Below are 22,500 nucleotides of genomic sequence, written 5' to 3' on the forward strand. Positions count from 1 at the left end.
GCCTCCAGCACCATTAACAAAGTGGAAAATATTTGTGTAAATCAAATAAGAGCAAATAATGATCTTCAGTCCTAAAATTAGCCCACAGATGTTTTGATTATGGATTTATGGAATGTGTGGAAGGGACCTAAAGCTCATCTTCTTCCATCCTGCCACGGGCAGGGACTCCTTCCACTAGCCTAGGAATATTCTACTGAAATAGATTTGATATTTTGATTTATTGTATAAATTATCTTCTACTTAAAAACATTAAATATTAAAAAATCAGCTCTTTTTTTCCCAAATTGTGCTCACTTTGGACACCTTCAGAGATGCAGTGACCCGAGTGGATCCTCTGGGCTTTCAGCTGCTCCCTTGTGTCCAAATTCAGTGTCTGGGAGCAAGAATGTTGTGTTTTGGATGCTTAACCTTGTTGTCTTCATTCTAAATGTTAAGATTTTGTATAAAGAAGATATTGGAACTGGAACCACAATTGAAAAGACCCCAGAGATGCAGAGAGTTAAACGAACCCAGGATAATATCAGCTCGGTACACAAGGATTGATTTTTAATACTCACTCTACTGCTGCTAATTCAACTTGAAATAATATTTTTTTCCTATTTTTCTTTTCTTCACGTCTTGCTAACAGTGGTTTGGCAATAACCCACCCAGTCAAGGGTGACTCTCTGGAAGTTTTTGCCCATCCTTGTTACTTTAACAGTAACCTCTCTAATGATTAACATTCTATTTCTTACTCACAACCCACTCCTAAACCACGAAAGCTCTTGCTGTCAATTTGATCTCATCCCAGATATAGTTTGGACAGAAAAAAAGAAATATTTAGGTGGGAAGGGATATGTTGAAATCATCTATTCCAACCCTGTGGCTCAGCTTTAAGATGAGTTGAGTTTTGAGTATCCCTCAGGATGAAGATTCCACAACCTGTTCCAGGGTGGGACCATCTCCCAGGAAAATCTGTTTTTCTCTGCTCAGACTGAATTTTCTGGTGGTGAATTTTTTGGTTTGTTTTATCCTGGCAAACTTGGATGTCATCTAAAAGGTCACAGCCTTCTAAAAAGTCACAGCCTTCTATTTTACCTCTTAATTTTATTTCAAAGCCCCTAAACCTCCTCCATGCTTTTTTTGATTGGTGGTGTCATTTAGTGTCATGCACTAACACTGCAGCCAGTTTGTTCATGCAGAATATGTTAAAAATGTTCTTGTGAAAGGCTTTTTTTGTTGTTAGCAAAGCACAAATGCAATGGCACTGTCACTGCTGAAACGTTGTGGGATGATTCTCACCTTTGTTAAATTGGAGAGATCCTTACACATCCCATATTCTCCTTTGCTTGGTAGAAAGGCCAAATAGTGTCAGGTTTAAAGGAATTCATCTGGTTTTATAAAACCCTTTCAGTGCCATTCCCAGTGACTCAACAGCTGAATTGCCTTGCCACAGATCCCTTGGGAATGTGAGGGGAAGGTGGTGAAGTCCTTTAAGCTTCCCCTCTGCACAGATCAGGACAGAGCTCTTTATGAACCTTTGAAAGCTGTCCTGTGGATCCTTTTCCCTCCCCTCATTCCCGCTCCTTTGCAGGTGAAGTACAAGGAGAGCATTGGCAAAGGGACTCCCATTCCCGACCTGCCCGAGGTGAAGCGAGTCAAGGAGACCCAGAAACACATCAGCTCGGTAATTAATGTCCCTGTCCCTGTTCCCTGGAGTGTCCCTGTTCCCTGCACAGCAGCTCAGGAGTGTCCCTGTTCCCTGGAATGTCCCTGTTCCCTGCACATCAGCTCAGGAGTGTCCCTGTCCCTGTTCCCTGGAGTGTCCCTGTTCCCTGCACATCAGCTCAGGAGTGTCCCTGTTCCTGGAATGTCCCTGTTCCCTGCACATCAGCTCAGGAGTGTCCCTGTTCCTGGAATGTCCCTGTTCCCTGCACATCAGCTCAGGAGTGTCCCTGTTCCCTGGAATGTCCCTGTTCCCTGTACAGCAGCTCAGGAGTGTCCCTGTTCCCTGGAATGTCCCTGTACAGCAGCTCAGGAGTGTCCCTGTCCCTGTTCCTGGAATGTCCCTGTTCCCTGGAATGTCCCTGTTCCCTGCACATCAGCTCAGGAGTGTCCCTGTCCCTGTTCCCTGGAATGTCCCTGTTCCCTGAAATGTCCCTGTTCCCTGCCCAGCAGCCCAGGAATTCCCTGCTCCCTGCCGTCTCCAGGGCCTTTTCCTCTTGGGAAAGCCCCAGCTCTCCCACATCCCCGTGGCCAGCAGCAGGAAATGGAACCCCTGGGTTTTACAGGAATCATCCCCATCAGTCGCTGCCTGTGTTTCTTCCGTGACCTTTTCTGAACACAGAGCTAGGAACAAAAATGACCCAGGTTATGTGTTGGAATTTGACTGGGGAAAAAGGGATCAGGAAGACAGAACTTTGAGGAAAAAACCCATTTGGAGCCTTTTTGTGTGACAATTATAAGAGGAAACAAAACCTTCCCAGATCCATCAAGTGTAAATTTCACAGCTCACTTCAGGACAACTGAGCTGTTTTTCCAAATGATTCCTCATTCTTGCTAACCTTCACCAGAAGTTGTTTTCCCCTGCTGTAATTGATTTGTTTGTTTTAATGACACCAAGCAGTGAAAATTTTTTGTTAGTTTGTTTGGGTACAAGTTTTGTTTTGGTACAAGGATTTTCCTACTTGCCCGAGGAGCTGTGAGTCAAAATGTGGCAATACTCTTGTCAGGTATTCCCACATGGTTGAGGTTATTCCACAAACATCTCCATTCATGAAAAATACCATTTTTAAAATTCAAATAACTACAGGTTGAATTAAACCTCATAACGTGAGTGGTGGCACTCAGTTGTTTTTGTTTCCTAGAGATTTAACCCAAAGTAAAATAGTGGTGCAAACAAACAGAAGTGAAAATGAATAAAGCCCACAATGAAGTCTTTGTACACTGAACAGTTCCAGAAAAGGTTAAGCTGTTTATTAATCCCCTAAAGAAATACTGACTGCCTGAAAAGTAATTCTATCATGTTTCCTAAGCTAAGATGAAAAGTAAAATATCCCTCTCAAGGTGGGGTCAGCAGAATATTTGAATTTATGTCCTTTAAATGAAGAATTGAAGGGAAATTACTCTGAGCTGCTGCTGCTAAAGATCCTGAGGGGTGTGAATTGTGTTTTCATTTGTGTACAATCCCCGTTTGCAATGGCAGTGAGCAGGTCAGGGATGTCCCAGGGGTGCTCTGACCCTGCTTGTGTCCCACAGGTGTTGTACAAGGAGGAGCTGGGCACAGGCACCCCCACGCCCGTGACCCCAGAAATGGAGCGGGTCAAACGCAACCAGGAGCAGATTAGCTCGGTATTTCCACCCTGCAGGACTTATAACAACGGGCTGTTGTTATAATCCTGTGCTCCTAACACCCTAACCTTGTTCTTCCTCAGGGGTGTAGTCCTGGCTGTGCTCTGGCTGGGTTTTAACTCATTGATCTTCCACTGTTTGTGCTTTTTGGGGGATTTACACCTTCACGCGCTTTTCTTCTAAGAACAAACCTGCCTGAAAATAATCCTGGCATTTCCTGAGCTAAACTGGGCAGCAGAACATCCCTGTGGAGTTGTGGTGTTTCTCCCCACGTTTGTTTTACCCTGAGCCTTTATCTCCTCTCTGCAGTGACCCATTCACAGAATAATCCCCCACAGCCTCTTCCTTAATCCTTGCCTCTGGAACGAGCGTGCGATGAACCCCAAGTGATCCTAACTCTAAACACAGTCCCATAACAGTGGGATCTGGTGGGTCTGGCCCGTGCTGAGTGGAGTTTTTGTGGCGCTGCTGTTGTCCCTCACAGGTGTTGTACAAGGAGGGGTTAGGGGCTGGCACTGCCACGCCGGTGACGCCGGAGATGGAGCGGGTCCGACGGAACCAGGAGCACATCAGCTCGGTACTGAGGGGTCTCCACCCCTGCTCCCCTTCCAAACCCCAACCCAGTCCTTGTAACTCCTCCACGTCACATCCTTGGGTGTGCTGGGAGCAATCCTTCTTTAATCAACCCCCTGAAGCCCTGGCAGGATCCTGAAGTTTTCATTTTCCCCTGGAGTTAACTCGTGCCGTTGTTCCAGCTGGACGATTGTAACCTCGGGAGTGAAAGCCCTGGAGCAGGGCCTTCCTTTGCTTCCCAAGGAAATATTCCTTGTGCCAGTGGTGTCAGTGCTCCTCAGGAGCAGAGCCCACCCTTCCAGCACCTCCTGCCAATGGGAAATGGACTCCCAGCCCTTCCTGAGTCACAGCACAGGGAATGGTTTGGGTTGGAAACAGTGAGAGGTCTGTCCCTGTCCCTTGTCCCTGTCACTGTCCCTGTCCTGCTGGGGCTCTGCTGTGTCCCCAAGGGCTTTGTGAGGAGCCTGGGTGGCATTCCCAGCTCATGGCAGTGAAAGAGCACCAGAGGCATCCAGTGGAGATGGGAAAAGTGCTGCAGGAGAGAATTCCTGTCTGGAATTCCCCCTCCTGACACATCCACTTCCAAGAGCCCCGTGCCACCACTTTGTTCTGCAGTTCTGGTTGAATTTGTGACCTTTTGGGGTCACTCTGCCCCAATCCCACCCGGAATTCAGTCCTGGCAGAGATCCCTGGGACAGGGACAGGCACCTCAGCCTGGCTGCAATCCTGGCAGAACACCTGGAGCTGGAGTAGGGAAAAGCCTTTGCCAGGGAACTTCCAGGTGCCTTGGAACATTCCAGCAGCTCTGGCCAGGCTCAGGTGACAGCATCATCAAGGTTCTCTTCCTTGAGGGTTTTTTGCTGAGCTTTGACCAAAGCAAAACTCTTTTTTCCCCACACATTGCAGTTTCACAATATTATTTCTCTTCTCTCTCTCTCTCCTCCCTGACCTCCCTGTCTTCCCCTTTCCTCCCATTTTAAAAATTTTCTTTTATTTTATATTTTATTTTATTTTAATATTTACACACTCCTGCTGCCCACAGGTGTTGTACAAGGAGGGGCTGGGGGTTGGCACCCCAGTTCCTGTCACTCCTGAGATGGAGAGGGTCAAACGCAACCAGGAGAATTTTAGCTCGGTATCTTTTTATCCTTACAGGAAAAACCTCAGTTTGCTGTAGCTATTTAACCCCTGCAAACTTTAAATCCCCTCACAGTAACTCATAAAAAATCCCCTTTCTGCTCCTACATTTTTAGCACCATGTTGTATGAACTTGTTTTTAAAAATATTTTTCTTATCATTTAACACTGGATATTTGATGTGCATTAATTTTTTTTTCCTGAACTTTAAGCTATTTCTCATTTTTAAATCTAATTTTTAAAATAATTTGCTGAATTCCCTTCCTACAATACTTTGTTCCTCTGCTGGAGCCTATCCAGGCAGTTGGATTTGTATTCCCAGCTGATTTTATCACAATTAATAACTGATTTATGCTCCCTAATTTTTCCTGCTTTCTAGGACATTAAGTGGGCATAAAATCCCATTAATTCCCTCCATCACATGCAGATATTTTTTGTTGTTTTTCCCTCTTTTTGACTGCCCTGTTGCCCCACAGGTGTTGTACAAGGAGGAGCTGGGGACAGGAACCCCCACCCCAGTCACCCCTGAGATTGAGAGGGTCAAACGCAATCAAGAACACATTAGCTCGGTATTTTTGAGTTCCAAACACCCAAAAAAATCCCCTTTAATCGATTTTAAAATAATCTTCACCCCAAAATAATTGATTGACACAAGAACATCCCATTCCTTGTGTTCTGCCATTTCTTGCTCTGTAATCCCTGACTTATTTTGATTGGACCCATCACTAATGAGTTTAGGTTCCTTCTTCCCATCTTTCTCCTGCCATGTTTTTTAGGCTCTGCTTCTCCTTTCATTAATCACTTTAAACCCTTGATTATTTTTGATTTCCCCTGGTTTTGCCATGTGTAAAATCCAAACTGTTCCTTGTCTGACCCAAAGCTGTGGCTGTGATCCCTGAGCCTGCTGTGGTGGGTGTGGGACGGGAAATCAGCTGGGATTGGTGCCTGCATTCCTGCTGCCTTGGGATTGAGCCTTTTCCTTTGGGATTGAGCCTTTCCCTTTGGGATTGAGCCTTTTCCTTTGGGATTGAACCTTTCCCTTTGGGATTGAGCCTTTCCCTTTGGGATTGAGCCTTTCCCTTTGGGTTTGAGCCTTCTCCTTTGGATTTCAGCCTTTTCCTTTGGGTTTGGTTCCTTTTCCTTTGGGATTGAGCCTTTCCCTTTGGGTTTGAGCCTTCTCCTTTGGATTTGAGCCTTTTCCTTTTGGTTTGGTTCCTTTTGCTTTGGGTTTGAGCCTTTTCCTTTGGGTTTGAGCCGTTTCCTTTAGTAAATGTGGCAGGGATGCACTGGAAGTGTTCTGGGGGTGTTGGAGTGTGTGGAAAGGTGAGGGAAGTGCCACTGAAACCAGGAGACCAATAGAAATAATATGTATGTAACACATAATATATTTTTAAAATATATAAAATATAAAATTATATATTAATTGATTAATATATATTTTGGTATGATATATAGTTATTTAAAGTATATCATTTAGAATATTATTGATATATAAATGTACCCTTTTCCCCCAATATCCCACAAAATCCACTCTCCTTCAGCCTCAGTCAGAGCTGAGTTTTAGATGAGTTTTTCATCCCCAGGGATTTTTACCCCCAGGATGGTTCAGAAGCCCCTCTCTGGTACTCTGGGTGCTTTTGGTGCTGCTTTCATTCTGGTTTTTGCCCCTCGCCCCACAGGTGTTGTACAAGGAGGATTTGGGGACAGGAACCCCCACCCCTGTCACCCCTGAGATTGAGAGGGTCAAACGCAATCAAGAACACATTAGCTCGGTATTTTTGAGTTCCAAACGCCCAAAAAAATCCCCTTTAATCGATTTTAAAATATTCTTCACCCCAAAATAATTGATTGACACAAGAACATCCCATTCCTTGTGTTCTGCCATTTCTTGCTCTGTAATCCCTGACTTATTTTGATTGGACCCATCACTAATGAGTTTAGGTTCCTTCTTCCCATCTTTCTCCTGCCATGTGTTTTAGGATCTGCTTCTCCCTTCATTAATCACTTTAAACCCTTGATTATTTTTGATTTCCCCTGGTTTTGCCATGTGTAAAATCCAAACTGTTCCTTGTCTGACCCAAAGCTGTGGCTGTGATCCCTGAGCCTGCTGTGATGGGTGTGGGACGGGAAATCAGCTGGGATTGGTGCCTGCATTCCTGCTGCCTTGGGATTGAGCCTTTCCCTTTGGGATTGAGCCTTTCCCTTTGGGATTGAGCCTTTCCCTTTGGGATTGAGCCTTTTCCTCCTGGATTGAACCTTTCCCTTTGGGATTGAGCCTTTCCGTTTGGGTTTGAGCCTTCTCCTTTGGATTTCAGCCTTTTCCTTTGGGTTTGGTTCCTTTTCCTTTGGGATTGAGCCTTTTCCTTTGGGTTTTAGCCTTCTCCTTTGGGTTTGAGCCTTCTCCTTTGTGTTTGGTTCCTTTTCCTTTGGGATTGAGCCTTTTCCTTTGGGTTTGAGCCGTTTCCTTTAGTAAATGTGGCAGGGATGCACTGGAAGTGTTCTGGGGGTGTTGGAGTGTGTGGAAAGGTGAGGGAAGTGCCACTGAAACCAGGAGACCAATAGAAATAATATGTATGTAACACATAATATATTTTTAAAATATATAAAATATAAAATTATATATTAATTGATTAATATGTATTTTGGTATGATATATAGTTATTTAAAGTATATAATTTAGAATATTATTGATATATAAATGTACCCTTTTTCCCCAATATCCCACAAAATCCAGTCTCCTTCAGCCTCAGTCATAGCTGAGTTTTAGAGGAGTTTTTCATCCCCAGGGATTTTTACCCCCAGGATGGTTCAGCAGCCCCTCTCTGATGCTCTGGGTGCTTTTGGTGCTGCTTTCATTCTGGTTTTTGCCCCTCACCCCACAGGTGTTGTACAAGGAGGAGCTGGGGACAGGAACCCCCACCCCTGTCACCCCCGAGACTGAGAGGGTCAAACGCAATCAAGAACACATTAGCTCGGTATTTTTGAGTTTCAAACGCCCAAAAAAATCCCCTTTAATCGATTTTAAAATAATTTTCACCCCAAAATAATTGATTGACACAAGAACATCCCATTCCTTGTGTTCTGCCATTTCTTGCTCTGTAATCCCTGACTTATTTTGATTGGACCCATCACTAATGAGTTTAGGTTCCTTCTTCCCATCTTTCTCCTGCCATGTTTTTTAGGCTCTGCTTCTCCTTTCATTAATCACTTTAAACCCTTGATTATTTTTGATTTCCCCTGGTTTTGCCATGTGTAAAATCCAAACTGTTCCTTGTCTGACCCAAAGCTGTGGCTGTGATCCCTGAGCCTGCTGTGATGGGTGTGGGACGGGAAATCAGCTGGGATAGGTGCCTGCATTCCTGCTGCCTTGGGATTGAGGCTTTTCCTTTGGGATTGAGCCTTTCCCTTTGGGATTGAGCCTTTCCCTTTGGGATTGAGCCTTTCCGTTTGGGTTTGAGCCTTCTCCTTTGGATTTGAGCCTTTCCCTTTGGGATTGAGCCTTTTCCTTTGGTTTTGGTTCCTTTTCCATTTGGGTTTGAGCCTTTTACTTTGGGACTGAGCCTTCTCCTTTGTGTTTGGTTCCTTTTGCTTTGGATTTGAGCCTTCTCCTTTGTGTTTGGTTCCTTTTCCTTTGGGATTGAGCCTTTTCCTTTGGGTTTGAGCCGTTTCCTTTAGTAAATGTGGCAGGGATGCACTGGAAGTGTTCTGGGGGTGTTGGAGTGTGTGGAAAGGGAAGGGAAGTGCCACTGAAACCAGGAGACCAATAGAAATAATATGTATGTAAGACATAATATATTTTTAAAATATATATAAATATAAAATTATATATTGATTGATTAATATATATTTTTGTATGATAGTTATTTAAAGTATATCATTTAGAATATTATTGATATATAAATGTACCCTTTTTCCCCAATATCCCACAAAATCCAGTCTCCTTCAGCCTCAGTCATAGCTGAGTTTTAGAGGAGTTTTTCATCCCCAGGGATTTTTACCCCCAGGATGGTTCAGAAGCCCCTCTCTGATGCTCTGGGTGCTTTTGGTGCTGCTTTCATTCTGGTTTTTGCCCCTCACCCCACAGGTGTTGTACAAGGAGGAGCTGGGGACAGGAACCCCCACCCCTGTCACCCCCGAGATTGAGAGGGTCAAACGCAATCAAGAACACATTAGCTCGGTATTTTTGAGTTCCAAAAGCCAAAAAAAATCCCCTTTAATCGATTTTAAAATAATCTTTACCCCAAAATAATTGATTGACACAAGAACATCCCATTCCTTGTGTTCTGCCATTTCTTGCTCTGTAATCCCTGACTTATTTTGATTGGACCCATCACTAATGAGTTTGGGTTCCTTCTTCCCATCTTTCTCCTGCCATGTTTTTTAGGCTCTGCTTCTCCTTTCATTAACCACTTTAAACCCTTGATTATTTTTGATTTCCTCTGGTTTTGCCATGTGTAAAATCCAAACTGTTCCTTGTCTGACCCAAAGCTGTGGCTGTGATCCCTGAGCCTGCTGTGATGGGTGTGGGACGGGAAATCAGCTGGGATTGGTGCCTGCATTCCTGCTGCCTTGGGTTTGGTTCCTTTCCGTTTGGGTTTGAGCAGTTTCCTTTGGGATTGAGCCTTTTCCTTTGGATTTGAGCCTTTTCCTTTGGGTTTGGTTCCTTTTCCTTTGGTTTTGGTTCCTTTTCCATTTGGGTTTGAGCCTTTTACTTTGGGACTGAGCCTTCTCCTTTGTGTTTGGTTCCTTTTGCTTTGGATTTGAGCCTTCTCCTTTGTGTTTGGTTCCTTTTGCTTTGGGATTGAGCATTTTCCTTTGGGTTTCATGCCTTTTCCTTTGGTTTTGGTTCCTTTCCCTTTGGGTGTGACCTTTTCCTTTGGGTTTGAGCCGTTTCCTTTAGTAAATGTGGCAGGGATGCACTGGAAGTGTTCTGGGGGTGTTGGAGTGTGTGGAAAGGGAAGGGAAGTTCCACTGAAACAAGGAGACCAATAGAAATAATATGTATGTAACACATAATATATTTTTAAAATATATAAAATATAAAATTATATATTAATTGATTTATATATATATATTCTATATGATATATAGTTATTTATAATATATCATTTAGAATATTATTGATATATAAATGTACCCTTTTCCCCCAATATCCCACAAAATCCACTCTCCTTCAGCCTCAGTCATAGCTGAGTTTAGATGAGTTTTTCATCCCCAGGGATTTTTACCCCCAGGATGGTTCAGAAGCCCCTCTCTGGTGCTCTGGGTGGTTTTGGTGCTTCTTTCATTCTGGTTTTTTGCCCCCATCCCACAGGTGTTGTACAAGGAGGGGCTGGGGGTTGGCACCCCAGTTCCTGTCACTCCTGAGATGGAGAGGGTCAAACACAACCAGGAGAATTTTAGCTCGGTATCTTTTTATCCTTACAGGAAAAAACCTCAGTTTGCTGTAACTATTTAACACCTGCAAACTTTAAATCCCCTCACAGTAACTCATAAAGAAATCCCCTTTCTGCTCCTACATTTTTAGCACCATGTTGTATGAACTTGTTTTTAAAAATATTTTTCTTATCATTTAACACTGGATATTTGATGTGCATTAATTTTTTTCTTGAATTTTAAGCTATTTACCATTTTTAAATCTATTTTTTAAAATAATTTGCTGAATTCCCTTCCTACAATACTTTGTTCCTCTGCTGGAGCCTCTCCAGGCAGTTGGATTTGTATTCCCAGCTGAATTCATCACAATTAATAACTGATTTATGCTCCCTAATTTTTCCTGCTTTCTAGGACATTAAGTGGGCATAAAATCCCATTAATTCCCTCCATCACATGCAGATATTTTTTGTTGTTTTTCCCTCTTTTTGACTGCCCTGTTGCCCCACAGGTGTTGTACAAGGAGGAGCTGGGGACAGGAACCCCCACCCCTGTCACCCCCGAGACTGAGAGGGTCAAACGCAATCAAGAACACATTAGCTCGGTATTTTTGAGTTCCAAAAGCCAAAAAAATCCCCTTTAATCGATTTTTAAATTCTTTTTAACCAACAAAACAATATTGTTGTTTCCTTGTAATTGACTTACCCCAAAAATAATACCCTGGTCCCTCTCAGATTCTTTTTTCCTTCATAATTTTTACTTACATTGTTCTTATTCCCTTGATTTTTATTTACATCATTTTAGTAATTGAACCTCACCTTTTGGAGTGTGATTGCCTTTTTTTTTAAACTCTTAAACACCCACCCTGATTTCCTTAATTAGTTTTTAAAAATCCTTTTTTAAGCTCTTAAAATCCCACCCTGCTGTCCTTATTTTGTCCTTTTTTTAACTCTTTTTTTTTAACTCTTAAAATCCCACCATCTTTTCCTTAATTAGGCTCAGAAATCCTCTTCTTAACGTTTAAAAACCCACCCTATTTCCTTTATTCAGTCCCAACAACCCCCTTTTTTAACTCTTGGAATCCACCTTATTTTCTTTATTTAGCCCCAACTATCCTGTTTTTTTTTTTTAAACTAAAAATCCACCTTTTTTCCTAATTTAGTCTCAAGAATATTTATTTAATAACACTTAAAACCCCATCTTTTTCCATTATTCACCCCAAATAATCCTGTTTTTTTTAAACTCTTAAAAACCCACCCTGTTTTCCTAATTTATTCCCCACAATTATGTTTTTAACTCTTAAAAACCCACCTTCTTTTCCTAGTTCAGTCCCCATTGTTCTTTTTTTTTAACTCTTAAAAACCCATCCTGTTTTCCTCATTCAGTCCCCACAGTCCATTTTTTTTAACTCTTAAAAACCCATTTTTCCCCCCTAATTTATTCTCCACAATTCTTTTTTTTTAACTCCTAAAACCCCACCCCCTTTCCTTATTTAGCCCCAACATTTTTATTTTTTTTTAACTTTTAAAAACCCACCCTGTTTTCCTAATTTATTCCCCACAATTATTTTTTTTAACTCTTAAAAACCCACCCTCTTTTCCTAATTCAGTCCTCATAGTTCTTTTTTTTTAACTCTTAAAAACTCACCCTGTTTTCCTCATTCAGTCCCCATAATCCTTTTTTTTAACTCTTAAAAACCCATTTTTTCCCCCTAATTTATTCTCCATAGTTCTTTTTTTTAACTCCTAAAACCCCACCCCCTTTCCTTATTTAGCCCCAACATTTTTATTTTTTTTTAACTTTTAAAAACCCACCCTGTTTTCCTAATTTATTCCCCACAATTATTTTTTTTAACTCTTAAAAACCCACCCTGTTTTCCTCATTCAGTCCCCATAGTCCTTTTTTTTTAACTCTTCAAATCCCAGCCTGTTTTCCTCATGTGATCCCCATTCCGTTTTGTCCCGTGAGTGAATTTTCCCGCTTTTCCTGGTTTTCCCCTGGAGATCTGCGGGCCTGGGGGGATGCCGGGCGGGGGAGGATCCAGAGCCGCTTTTTTGGGATTGTTCGGTGCTTTCACAGCTTCTCCCGGCCGGTTTTGAGCCCAGGCCTGAGCAGCGCTGCCGGCTGGAGCAGGATCCCGTCTTTTCTCCCTCGCATCCCGGATTGTGCCCCGGTTTTCCCGCAGGTTCTGTACCGGGAGGAGCCGGGCACGGGCACCCCCATGCCGGGCACCCCCGAGCTGCGGCGGGTGCGGCGCAACCAGGAGCGCCTCAGCTCGGAACCGGGGCAGCGGGGCTGCTCCCTGGGCGGCGCTCCCTGGGCGGCGCTCCCTGAGCCCCTAACAAGCACCGTTCCTCTCCTCCTGCTGCTTCATCAGCCCCTAAACACATCCCCACAAACACAACCCCACAAACACATCCCCGCAAACACATCCCCGCAAACACATCCCCATAAACACAACCCCACAAACACAACCCCACAAACACAACCCCACAAACACAACCCCACAAACACATCACCACAAACACATCCCCACAAACACAACCCCACAAACACAACCCCACAAACACAACACCATAAACACATCCCCACAAACACCACCCCATAAATACATCCTCATAAACATCCCCACAAACACCACATACACATCCCCACAAACACATCACCATAAACACCATAAACATATCCCCACAAACACATCACCATAAACACCACACACACATCCCCACAAACACATCACCATAAACACCATAAACACATCCCCACAAACACCACACACAGATCCCCACAAACACATCCCCACAAACACCACCCCATAAATACATCCTCATAAACATCCCCACAAACACCACATACACATCCCCACAAACACCACACACATCCCCACAAACACAACCCCATAAACATCCTCACAAACACATCCTCATAAACACCACAAACACATCCCCACAAACACAACCCCACAAACACAACCCCACAAACACCACACACACATCCCCACAAACACTACAACCACATCCCCACAAACTCCACAAACACAACCCCATAAACACCACAAAAAAATCCCCACAAACACCACAAACACATGATCATAAACACATCCCTACAAACACATTCCCACAAACACAACCCCATAAACACATCCTCACAAACACATCCTCATAAATACATCCCCACAACCACCACAAACACATCCTCACAAACACATGCCCAGAAAGACATCCCCATAAACACATCCTCACAAACACCACAAACACATCCTTCTAAACACATACTCACAAACACCACAAACATCCCCAAAAACAATCCCCACAAACGCATCCCCAAAAACAATCCCCACAAACGCAACTCCTCAAACCCATCCTCACAAACATGCTCATGATCAATCCTCTCTTCCTCGCGGCGTTACTGACCTCCCACTCCTTCACTGCTGGAATTATTTACAGATATTTACATTGCTTGAATTTATTTTTAAATATTTACACGATTCTTACTGTCTTTAACGCTTTTATTCCATCTTCCCTTTATGTGTTTCTATATTTTCTATCTAAACTGCTCCGTGCCTTGCTTTAACCGTGGGAGAGGGAGGGTGTGTCTTCTCAGGAGGCGGCGCTGGGGTTTGAGAGCTGCTGTGCCGCAGAATTGGGATTTGATGAGCTGATGGCTCTGGCTGGTTTCTTGTTGCGCAGGTGTTGTACAAAGAGAGCCTGGGGACAGGGACCCCCACTCCTGTCACCCCCGAGATGCAGAGGGTCAAACGCAACCAGGAGATTTGCAGCTCGGTACTTTGCCAAGAGCAAAACTTCCCTTTAACTCTTTAAACGCAGAGTTGAACCCTTTTAACTCTTCCCAAGCCCTTTTTAACCGTTTGGAGAAGGGTTTGTCCCAGAATAACGCAGCCCAGAGCAGGGCTCGCCCCTCACTCGCGGCTTCCTCCGGTTGGAATGTTAACTCGGCGCAGTTATCTTGGTTTTAAGAGTGATTTTAATGTCCTGTTCTAACCCTAAACCCTCTCGAACTCCTTTTCTCTGCAGTGCTGCCATTTCTTTTAAAGCGGTTAATTGGGGTTTCTGCCCCGCTCAGCCCCTCCGGGGGGATTTTCAGTACTCACCCCATTTATCAGCAGCGGTTCAAGCCAGGGCTGCCAAACTACTCCTCTACTAAAACAGTGCCCAGGAGCTGCTTGAAGAGCCCCTGGGGACTGGCTCCGAGGGACAAGGCGGGCGTGGGGACAGCTGTCCTGACCGCGCCTCCGCGGCGCCGCTCTCGCCCGCAGGTGCTGTACAAGGAGAACATCGGCAAGGCCACCCCCACGCCCGTCACCCCCGAGATGGAGAGAGTCAAACGCAACCAGGAGATCATCAGCTCGGTACTTGCGGCAGGAAAAGTCCCTAAAAATCGGGGCGGAGGGTTTGGAGCCTCAGCAGCCTGTGCTTATTAACCCCTGAAATGCCTGTGCCCCGAGGCCCCGCCCGAGTCACACACAAACAGCACCGGCTGCTCTTTAACGCTGCCCCAAGCCGGGTTCCACTTGGAAAAAATTCCCTTTTTGGGATGGATGGTGTTGTCCTGATTGAATTTTTTAACTTTTCTTACTCCCCCTGTGATGATTCCAGCCAGGGCCCGTTCCTGCATCCCAGATTAATCAATTGATGGCAAAGCTCCAACTCCTCCTCCTGTGCCCAGCCCTAACTCGGTGGGACGGCTCCAAAGCTCTGTCTGTTCTGCTTTTTGGTTTATTTTTTGTTGTTGTTTTCCATTTCAATGACATTTGGGTACTCCCTTGCATCCTGTAGGTTTTGTACAAGGAAAATGTGGGGAAGGTGACCCCGACCCCCATCACCCCCGAGATGGAGAGAGTCAAACGCAATCAAGAGATCATTAGCTCGGTACCTTCCCAGAAATTTCTGCTTTCCTTTGTGCTTCAGCTTAGTCAAGTAACAGCCTAACTCCCACTCAGAGCTGGTTTTAATTTAAAAAGAGATGTATTTCTTTTTTTTCCCTGCACATTAATTGCACCTTCTAAACCCAAATTACTTCGGTGTTAACGGTGTGATCCAGGATTTTAGGCCTTTTTTACAGCTTGGTTTGTGAGTTTGTGGGTTCTATCCAGACCCTCTCAGGAGTTCAGATCCCTTGGTGGGGATCAGGGAATGTTTGGGTTGGAAGGGACGTGGAGCTCGTTTCATTCCCTTACCTGCCACTAGCCCAGGTTTTCCAGGGATATTCAGCCTTTTCTCTGTGTTCAGATTTGACTTCAGGGAAAACACCCATCCCTGACATCATTACTGGGGCAGTGTGGCATCAAAACTTCCACCTCCCTCCCAGAAAGATCAGGAATTGCTTCAAATATCGATAAAAAAAAGCAAATAAAGCATTTCTTACACAGCTTTTTAGAGCCAGAGGCGCTTCCCGAGGCTCTGGAGCCACCTGGATAGAGCCCTTCACCCCAAATCCCAGCTTTCCCCTCGTTCCTCACCCCACCCGGCAGCACTAAACGTTTGAGGTTTTGGAATCTGGTAACAAAGTAATATTCGTGTTCAGCCCGGTGCCTGGGGGCTGTTGGAGAGCCCGGCTCGCTCTTTGTCCCGCAGGTGTTGTACAAAGAGAACGTGGGGCAGGCGACCCCCACGCCCGTCACCCCCGAGATGGAGCGAGTCAAGCGCAACCAGGAGCAGATTAGCTCGGTATTCCCGCAGGAAAACCCTGCCCAGAGCTCCCCCTGCAGTGCCTAACCCCAGAGGAGGGCAGGAGCTCTCCCGAATAACCTCACTCTGCCTGCTTTTATTTAACCCTCTAATTTTTTCTTTCAAAAGTCACCTCTTAAGTACTGTAATTCTAAAGGATCTTTTTGTCATTTAACTGGTTAATACGATTTTTCCTTTTTCCCCCCTTTCCTAATTTGAAAGGATTTTTTTTTGTCATTTAACTGGTTAATACGATTTTTCCTGACTTTTTTTTCCCCCTTTCCTAATTTGAAACGATTTTTTTGTCGTTTAATTTGTTAATACGATTTTTCCTTAATTTTTCCTTTTTTTTCCCCTCCCCTTTCCTAACTGTTGGTGTTGAGTGCAAACCCAGTAACCCCCCAGTGTGGAGTTCTGCCCTGTGACTGAGTTCCTTTGTGGTCTGTAGGTTGCATACAGGGAAGGTTTAGGGAAGGCCACTCCCAGCCCCATCACTCCGGAGATGGAGAGAGTCAAGCGGAACCAAGAACAAATCAGCTCGGTACTGAAAGCACAGCCAAGCACCCCGTGTCAAAAATAACCCTCCTCAGCCAGACTCCACCTAATTCAGCCTCATTTCCCCAGTTTTCCTTATTTTTGCCTATTTTCCCTTTGATGTTTTAATTTCTTTTTTTTTTACCTTTTGCCAATAACGTTTCAGCTGCTTTGTCTCCCGAGATCTTTTCCACTCTGCAGGGCTGAGTTTGCTTGAACATTAACCCCAGTGCCAGGAAAAGCTGGAATTCTCCCGGCCTGAGCTGTGTTTGTGCCCTGCAGGTGCTGTACAAGGAGCACATGGCCAAGGGAACCCCCACCCCGCTGACCCCGGAGATGGAGAGAGCCAAACGCAACCAGGAGAACATCAGCTCGGTGGGTGAAACACAGGAAGGGAACGTTTCACCCCTGAAATCCTCACTCAGACAGGAGAGGTTTGGAAGGATATGGAATTCTTTAAAACTTTCTGGTGCGATCTGTGATGATCTGGGTTCTCTTGGGGGTTTTCAAACAGTTAAATTTCAAATCACTGCCGTAACACTCTGTGACGTATAAAATGATGGTTCTTCAGTAAGAGTCGCTTATAAAAAAATGGTATAAAATTCTGGGACTGGCCCTTGTTCGGCAGCCCGGTGCTCCAGAGGTGACTCCTGTGCTCCTCCTCCCCTGGCAGGTTCTTTACTCTGACAGTTTCCGCAAGCAAGTCCAAGGAAAAGCCGCCTACGTGCTGGACACCCCGGAGATGCGGCGCGTGCGGGAGACCCAGAAACACATCTCCACTGTAAGAGCGCTTCCAGAGGCGTCCTTCCCCTGGGAAGGGAGCTCAATATAAAAATAACCCTGCCTGGCAGCAAGGACGGCGTGTCCTACCGGGTTTGGGTACCCAAGGCTTTAAACGCTGAAGCAAATCTGGGATTAGGGTGGGGAAAGCCAAAGTTCAGGAGCTGGAAGAGCTCCCGAGGGAAGCAGGAATGACAATCCTTTGGAATTGCAGGTGAAGTACCACGAGGACTTTGAGAAGAGCAAAGGGAGCTTCACGCCCGTGGTGACCGACCCCATCACGGAGCGCGTGAAGAAGAACATGCAGGACTTCAGCGACATCAGCTACAGGGGCATCCAGAGGAGGGTGGTGGAGATGGAGCGCAAACGCGTGGACCAGGACCAGGAGAACCTCACAGGTCAGGAGACACGGGCACATCTGCCACACGAGGGGTTTAATTTGAGCTCAGCCACATCAATTCCAGTTCGTCATCACCTGGAGATGTTCTCATCCAAGGATCCAAGTCCTTTTTGGAAATATTCTCTGCCGACAGCTGTAAATGACCTGTGACCTGCTGTCCCCACCTTGGCAATGTCACACGGCATTTATGGGTCTGTTTTGAGCTCCATCTCTATCTATGAGAGAAACACTGTGCTGTAGCTTGATTGTAAAAAAGCCAAATTTGTGCTGCAGAATTGAGAAGCACTAAATTCTAAAAGAAGGGTGATTTTTCAAAGAATTCCAGACTGGTTTGGGGTGCAGGGACATGAAAGCTGATCCAGTCCCACCCTGCCATGAGCAGGACACCTTCCTCTATCCCAGGGTGCTCCAAGCCCCATCCAGCCTGGCCTTGGCCACTCCCAGGGCTGGGAGGACACAGCTCCTGTGCTGCCAGGCTGTGCTGCTCGGCCTCTCTCAGGAAATGTCCTTTTTCCTGCAGGGCTCCGGGTGTGGAGAACCAACCCCGGCTCCGTCTTTGACTACGACCCCGCCGAGGACAACATCCAGTCCCGGAGCCTGCACATGATCTCAGGTGTGTCCCACGGGCTCCACGGGAAAAACGGGATTTGAACTCCTGTGAGGGTGGGGTCTGGGTGCCAAACAGAGCTGAGAGGCCCCAAGGGACACAGGGGACAGAGGACAAATTGGCTGTAGCTGCTCCTCACCAGGGTAACTTATGTTCAAAAAATTCATTATTAATTTTCCTATCGTAAAAGGATCCAGCAGAGGCAGGAGGAGGATTGTTTATATGATCCACAGCTGCCATGATACAACCTGTGCTTCCTTTTGGAATTACTGAACAGGCTGTTCTCAGTGACCTTTTCTAACTCCTGTCTGAGAGGAAAAATACCTGGATGGTAGAAAATCGTGGGGATGGCCCAGTGTTGTGTCAGGAAGAAAATCACGGGACAATTAGAATAAAAATTTTGGAAGCAGCCAGGACTAAGGGGAAAGAGTCTGGAGAAAGGATCAAATATTGTGCATATTGAAGAGCAGGACTTCAGCATGGAATACTTCAAAAAGCATTGGGAAATCCCACTGTGGAACTATAAAACTACTCTGGGATCGTGGAAAAGTTGAGCTTAGCAAGGCTGGGTTCTATGAGGTCTCAGCTCTAGGGTTGGTAACTCTTGAGAGCCCCAGGTTTGGTGACTCTGAGAGCTCTGGAGTTGGTGACTCTGAGCACAGGGCTGGTGGCTCTGAGAGCCCCAGGGCTGGTGGCTCTGAGCCCCGGGGCTGGTGGCTCTGAGAGCTCATGGGGTCGTGGCTCTGAGCGCTAGGGTTGGTGGCTCTGAGAGCTCATGGGGTCATGGCTCTGAGCCCTAGGGTTGGTGGCTCTGAGATCCCAGGGGTTGTCACTCTGAGCCCTGGGGCTGGTGGCTCTGAGCCCCAGGTGTGACAGTCCCTGCTGTCCCCCAGTCCAGGCGCAGCGCCGCAGCCGGGAGCACTCGCGCTCCGCCAGCGCCCTGAGCATCAGCGGCGCGGCCGACGAGAAATCCGAGCCCTCGGAGGGCACCGACCAGCGCCTGTCCTACTACAGCAACGGGGGCTTCTTCACCACCACGGCCACAGGTACAGCCACCCCTGGGGACAGATGGGCTCCCCGCTGCTCGTGGGAGTGTGTGCAGCAACCCCCACGGCCAGGGAAAACACAGCTCCAAAATGCTGAGTTGCACACAAGTAACAGCTGTAAATGTGCATTTTAAACTGACCTTAACCTACCCCCATGGCACAACCCCGATCTTTATCCCAGCCAGCTCCATCACAATCCCATAGTAACCCCACACGATCTTTATCCTGATCAGCTCCATCACAATCCCATAATAAATAACCCCCACAGAATGATCTCTATCCCAACCAGCTCCATCACAACCCCATAACCCCACACAGTGATCCTTCTCCAGACCAGTTCCATCACAATCCCATAATAACTCCACACAATAATCCTTCTCCAGGTCAGCTCCATCACAATCCCATAATAAATAACTCCACAGAATGATCTTTATCCCAACCAGCTCTATCACAATCCCGTAATTCCCACACAATGATCTTTATCCCAACCAACTCCATCACAATCCCATAATAACTCCACACAATAATCCTTCTCCAGACCAGCTCCATCACGATCCCATAATAAATAACCCCCACACAATGATCACAATCCCATAATAAATAACTCCACACAATGATCTTTATCCCAACCGCCTCCATCACAATCCCATAATTCCCACACAATGATCTCTATCCTGACCAGCTCCATCACAATCCCATAATAAATAACCCCCACTTTATCCCGACCAGCTCCATCACGATCCCATAATAAATAACCCCCACTTTATCCCGACCAGCTCCATCACGATCCCATAATAAATACCCCCAGACAATGCTCTTTGTCCATCCCATAATACCCCCGCCCTCTCTCTGCAGTGGGCTACAAGCAGGTCAAGACCATTGAGTTGCCACAGCAGCGCTCGTCCTCGGTGGCCACCCAGCAAACCACGGTGTCCTCGGTGCCTTCCCACCCCTCCACTGCTGGGGTGAGTAACCCTGGGGCACCTGGAGGGGTCTCAGCCACTAATTAGTAATTAATTAATGCTAATTAACAGTGTTAATCCAAGACTGAGACATTCCAGTCTGTGGGGCTGAAGCTCTGCGTGGAACCAGGGGTGACAGGGACTTGAGTGGGACAGAGCTTCCCCTGTGCCTGGAAAGTTGGAGTTGGCACCTGGAAAGCTGGAATGAGCCCGATTCCTCCTCAGCCCTTGGAATCTGAGGGGTGGGAGGGCTCATTCAGACATTGCCTCCGGAGTGAGGGACACTGGGAATGGCATCGCCCCCAAAAACTGCTGGGAGGCAACAACTTCAAAGTGACACTTGGAGCTGGTGGTGGCCAAGGCCACCGTGGGGACACTGCTCAGGCTCAGTGTCACCAGCACTCCCCGGGGCTGTGGCACTCAGGTGCCCAGGGGGCTCAGGGAGGGAGAAGCATCCACAGCCAGACCCTGCCGTGACAGCAATCCCAAACCCTGGGGTTTGACCGTGTCCCTTCTGTCCCTGCAGAAGACATTCCAGGCTCTGTCAGGGCTTCACCACGTCCCTTTTGTCCCATGTCAAGGTGTGACCATGTCCCTTCTGTCCTTCTGTGTCCCTGAAGACATACTGTCCCCTGCAAGGCTTTGACCGTGTCCCTTGTGTCCCTTCTGAAGAGGGTCTGGGCCATGTCAGAGAGTAACCATGTCCCTCTGTGTCCCATGTCCCTGCAGAAGACGTTCCAGGCCATGTCAGGGTGTGACCACGTCCCCTCTGTCCTACACAAGAGGTTCTGAGCCATGTCAGGGTGTGACCACATCCCTTCTGTCCCAGTCAGGGTGTCACCATGTCCCTTTGTGTCCCATGTCCCTGCAGAAGACGTTCCAGGCTATGTCAGGGTGCGACCACGTCCCTTGTGTCCCCTGTAAGCCTCTGACCATGTCCCTTGTGTCCCTGCAGAAGACGTTCCGGGCCATGTACGACTACACAGCGGCGGACGCGGACGAGGTGTCCTTCAAGGACGGGGACACCATTGTCAACGTGCAGGCCATCGACGAGGGCTGGATGTACGGCACCGTGCAGAGAACCGGCAAGACCGGCATGCTGCCCGCCAACTACGTGGAGGCCGTGTGAGCCCGGCCTGCCCTGGGGGCTGGGACACCTCCCCGGGGGCTGGGACACCTCCCCCTGGGGCTGGGACACCTCCCCCGGGGGCTGGGACACCTCCCCCCGGGGGCAGGGACACCTCCCCCCGGGGGCTGGGACACCTCCCCCCGGGGGCTGGGACACCTCCCCCGGCCCCCTCGGCCACACCAGAAATAACTGCAGAGCAAAACACCTGGAATATTTCACACAACGTTTCCAAAAGTACCTCTAAGCACATCTTGCCTTTCTCCCAATTGTCTGGAGTTTCAAATATTTCATCACATGCTAAAGACACAGCACAACATCTCCAAAACTCTAACTAAAGACTAACACACACAAGATTTGATTCATTCTCCCACAGACAGAGAATTTTTCTGGGCTGGTCTAAAATGTTTCGATCTCTTCACGTTGTTTTCCATTTAAGCTTTGTTTTTCAACCCCATTTATCTGGGGAGGGAAAAGCAAGCAGCCCTCTCCTCCTGCTTGCTGAGCTCTCATGAATGTGCTCTCCACAACTGTTCTGGGGGCAAAAGCTGTGATTTCTTGTAAATTAGTGCTGAATAAAGCTGAGGTTTCTGCAGGATGGATGGATGGATGGATGCTGTGGTGCTGGGAAAGGGAATTCACCCCACAGGCTGTGCTGAGGGAGGGAAGGAGCCAGAGCTGGGCTTATTCCACACCTCAGCATCAGTTCTTGCTTCACCTACTGCAGCACCTGCTAGCAGCCACCCCACAGGAAAGAAGGGAATAAAAATCCCTGGGTAGTGTCTCCCACTGAGTAAATCCAAGTTAACAGCAGGGGCTGTAGCATTGCCCCTGCGGAATTCAGAGTCCAGAGGGAATTCCCTGCAGGGCAGCCTGGAAGGGAAGTGTCCTTCCCCAAGGCAGGGTCCAGGACTGCCAGCACTGGGAGTGGGGATCCAAACCCTTT

The 22,500-nt window shown here is 46.7% G+C and overlaps 1 protein-coding gene across 35 annotated transcripts in view; it reads left to right on the plus strand.

Moving 5' to 3' along the window:
- Window positions 1-21,864, plus strand: part of NEB (nebulin) — a 158,793-nt gene extending 136,929 nt beyond the window's left edge. For 26 of the 35 annotated variants that reach the window (XM_038142070.1, XM_038142082.1, XM_038142075.1 and 23 more), the window contains 18 exons: window positions 4,946-5,038; window positions 6,719-6,811; window positions 7,922-8,014; window positions 9,124-9,216; window positions 10,354-10,446; window positions 10,924-11,016; window positions 14,102-14,194; window positions 14,689-14,781; window positions 15,209-15,301; window positions 16,007-16,099; window positions 16,548-16,640; window positions 16,916-17,008; window positions 17,307-17,414; window positions 17,628-17,811; window positions 18,334-18,426; window positions 19,314-19,466; window positions 20,322-20,431; window positions 21,384-21,864. In XM_038142070.1, coding sequence (XP_037997998.1) covers window positions 4,946-5,038; window positions 6,719-6,811; window positions 7,922-8,014; window positions 9,124-9,216; window positions 10,354-10,446; window positions 10,924-11,016; window positions 14,102-14,194; window positions 14,689-14,781; window positions 15,209-15,301; window positions 16,007-16,099; window positions 16,548-16,640; window positions 16,916-17,008; window positions 17,307-17,414; window positions 17,628-17,811; window positions 18,334-18,426; window positions 19,314-19,466; window positions 20,322-20,431; window positions 21,384-21,557 — 1,938 coding nt within the window. In that variant the 3' untranslated portion in view covers window positions 21,558-21,864. Of the gene's footprint in view, window positions 1-4,945; window positions 5,039-5,515; window positions 5,609-6,718; window positions 6,812-7,921; window positions 8,015-9,123; window positions 9,217-10,353; window positions 10,447-10,923; window positions 11,017-14,101; window positions 14,195-14,688; window positions 14,782-15,208; window positions 15,302-16,006; window positions 16,100-16,547; window positions 16,641-16,915; window positions 17,009-17,306; window positions 17,415-17,627; window positions 17,812-18,333; window positions 18,427-19,313; window positions 19,467-20,321; window positions 20,432-21,383 lie in introns of all 35 variants that reach the window. The other 9 variants (XM_038142079.1, XM_038142078.1, XM_038142074.1 and 6 more) reach the window with 9 other exon arrangements.
- The last annotated feature ends 636 nt before the right edge of the window (window positions 21,865-22,500 follow it).

This window comes from Motacilla alba, chromosome 7, assembly GCF_015832195.1.
Source record: "Motacilla alba alba isolate MOTALB_02 chromosome 7, Motacilla_alba_V1.0_pri, whole genome shotgun sequence".
NCBI lineage: Eukaryota > Metazoa > Chordata > Aves > Passeriformes > Motacillidae > Motacilla > Motacilla alba.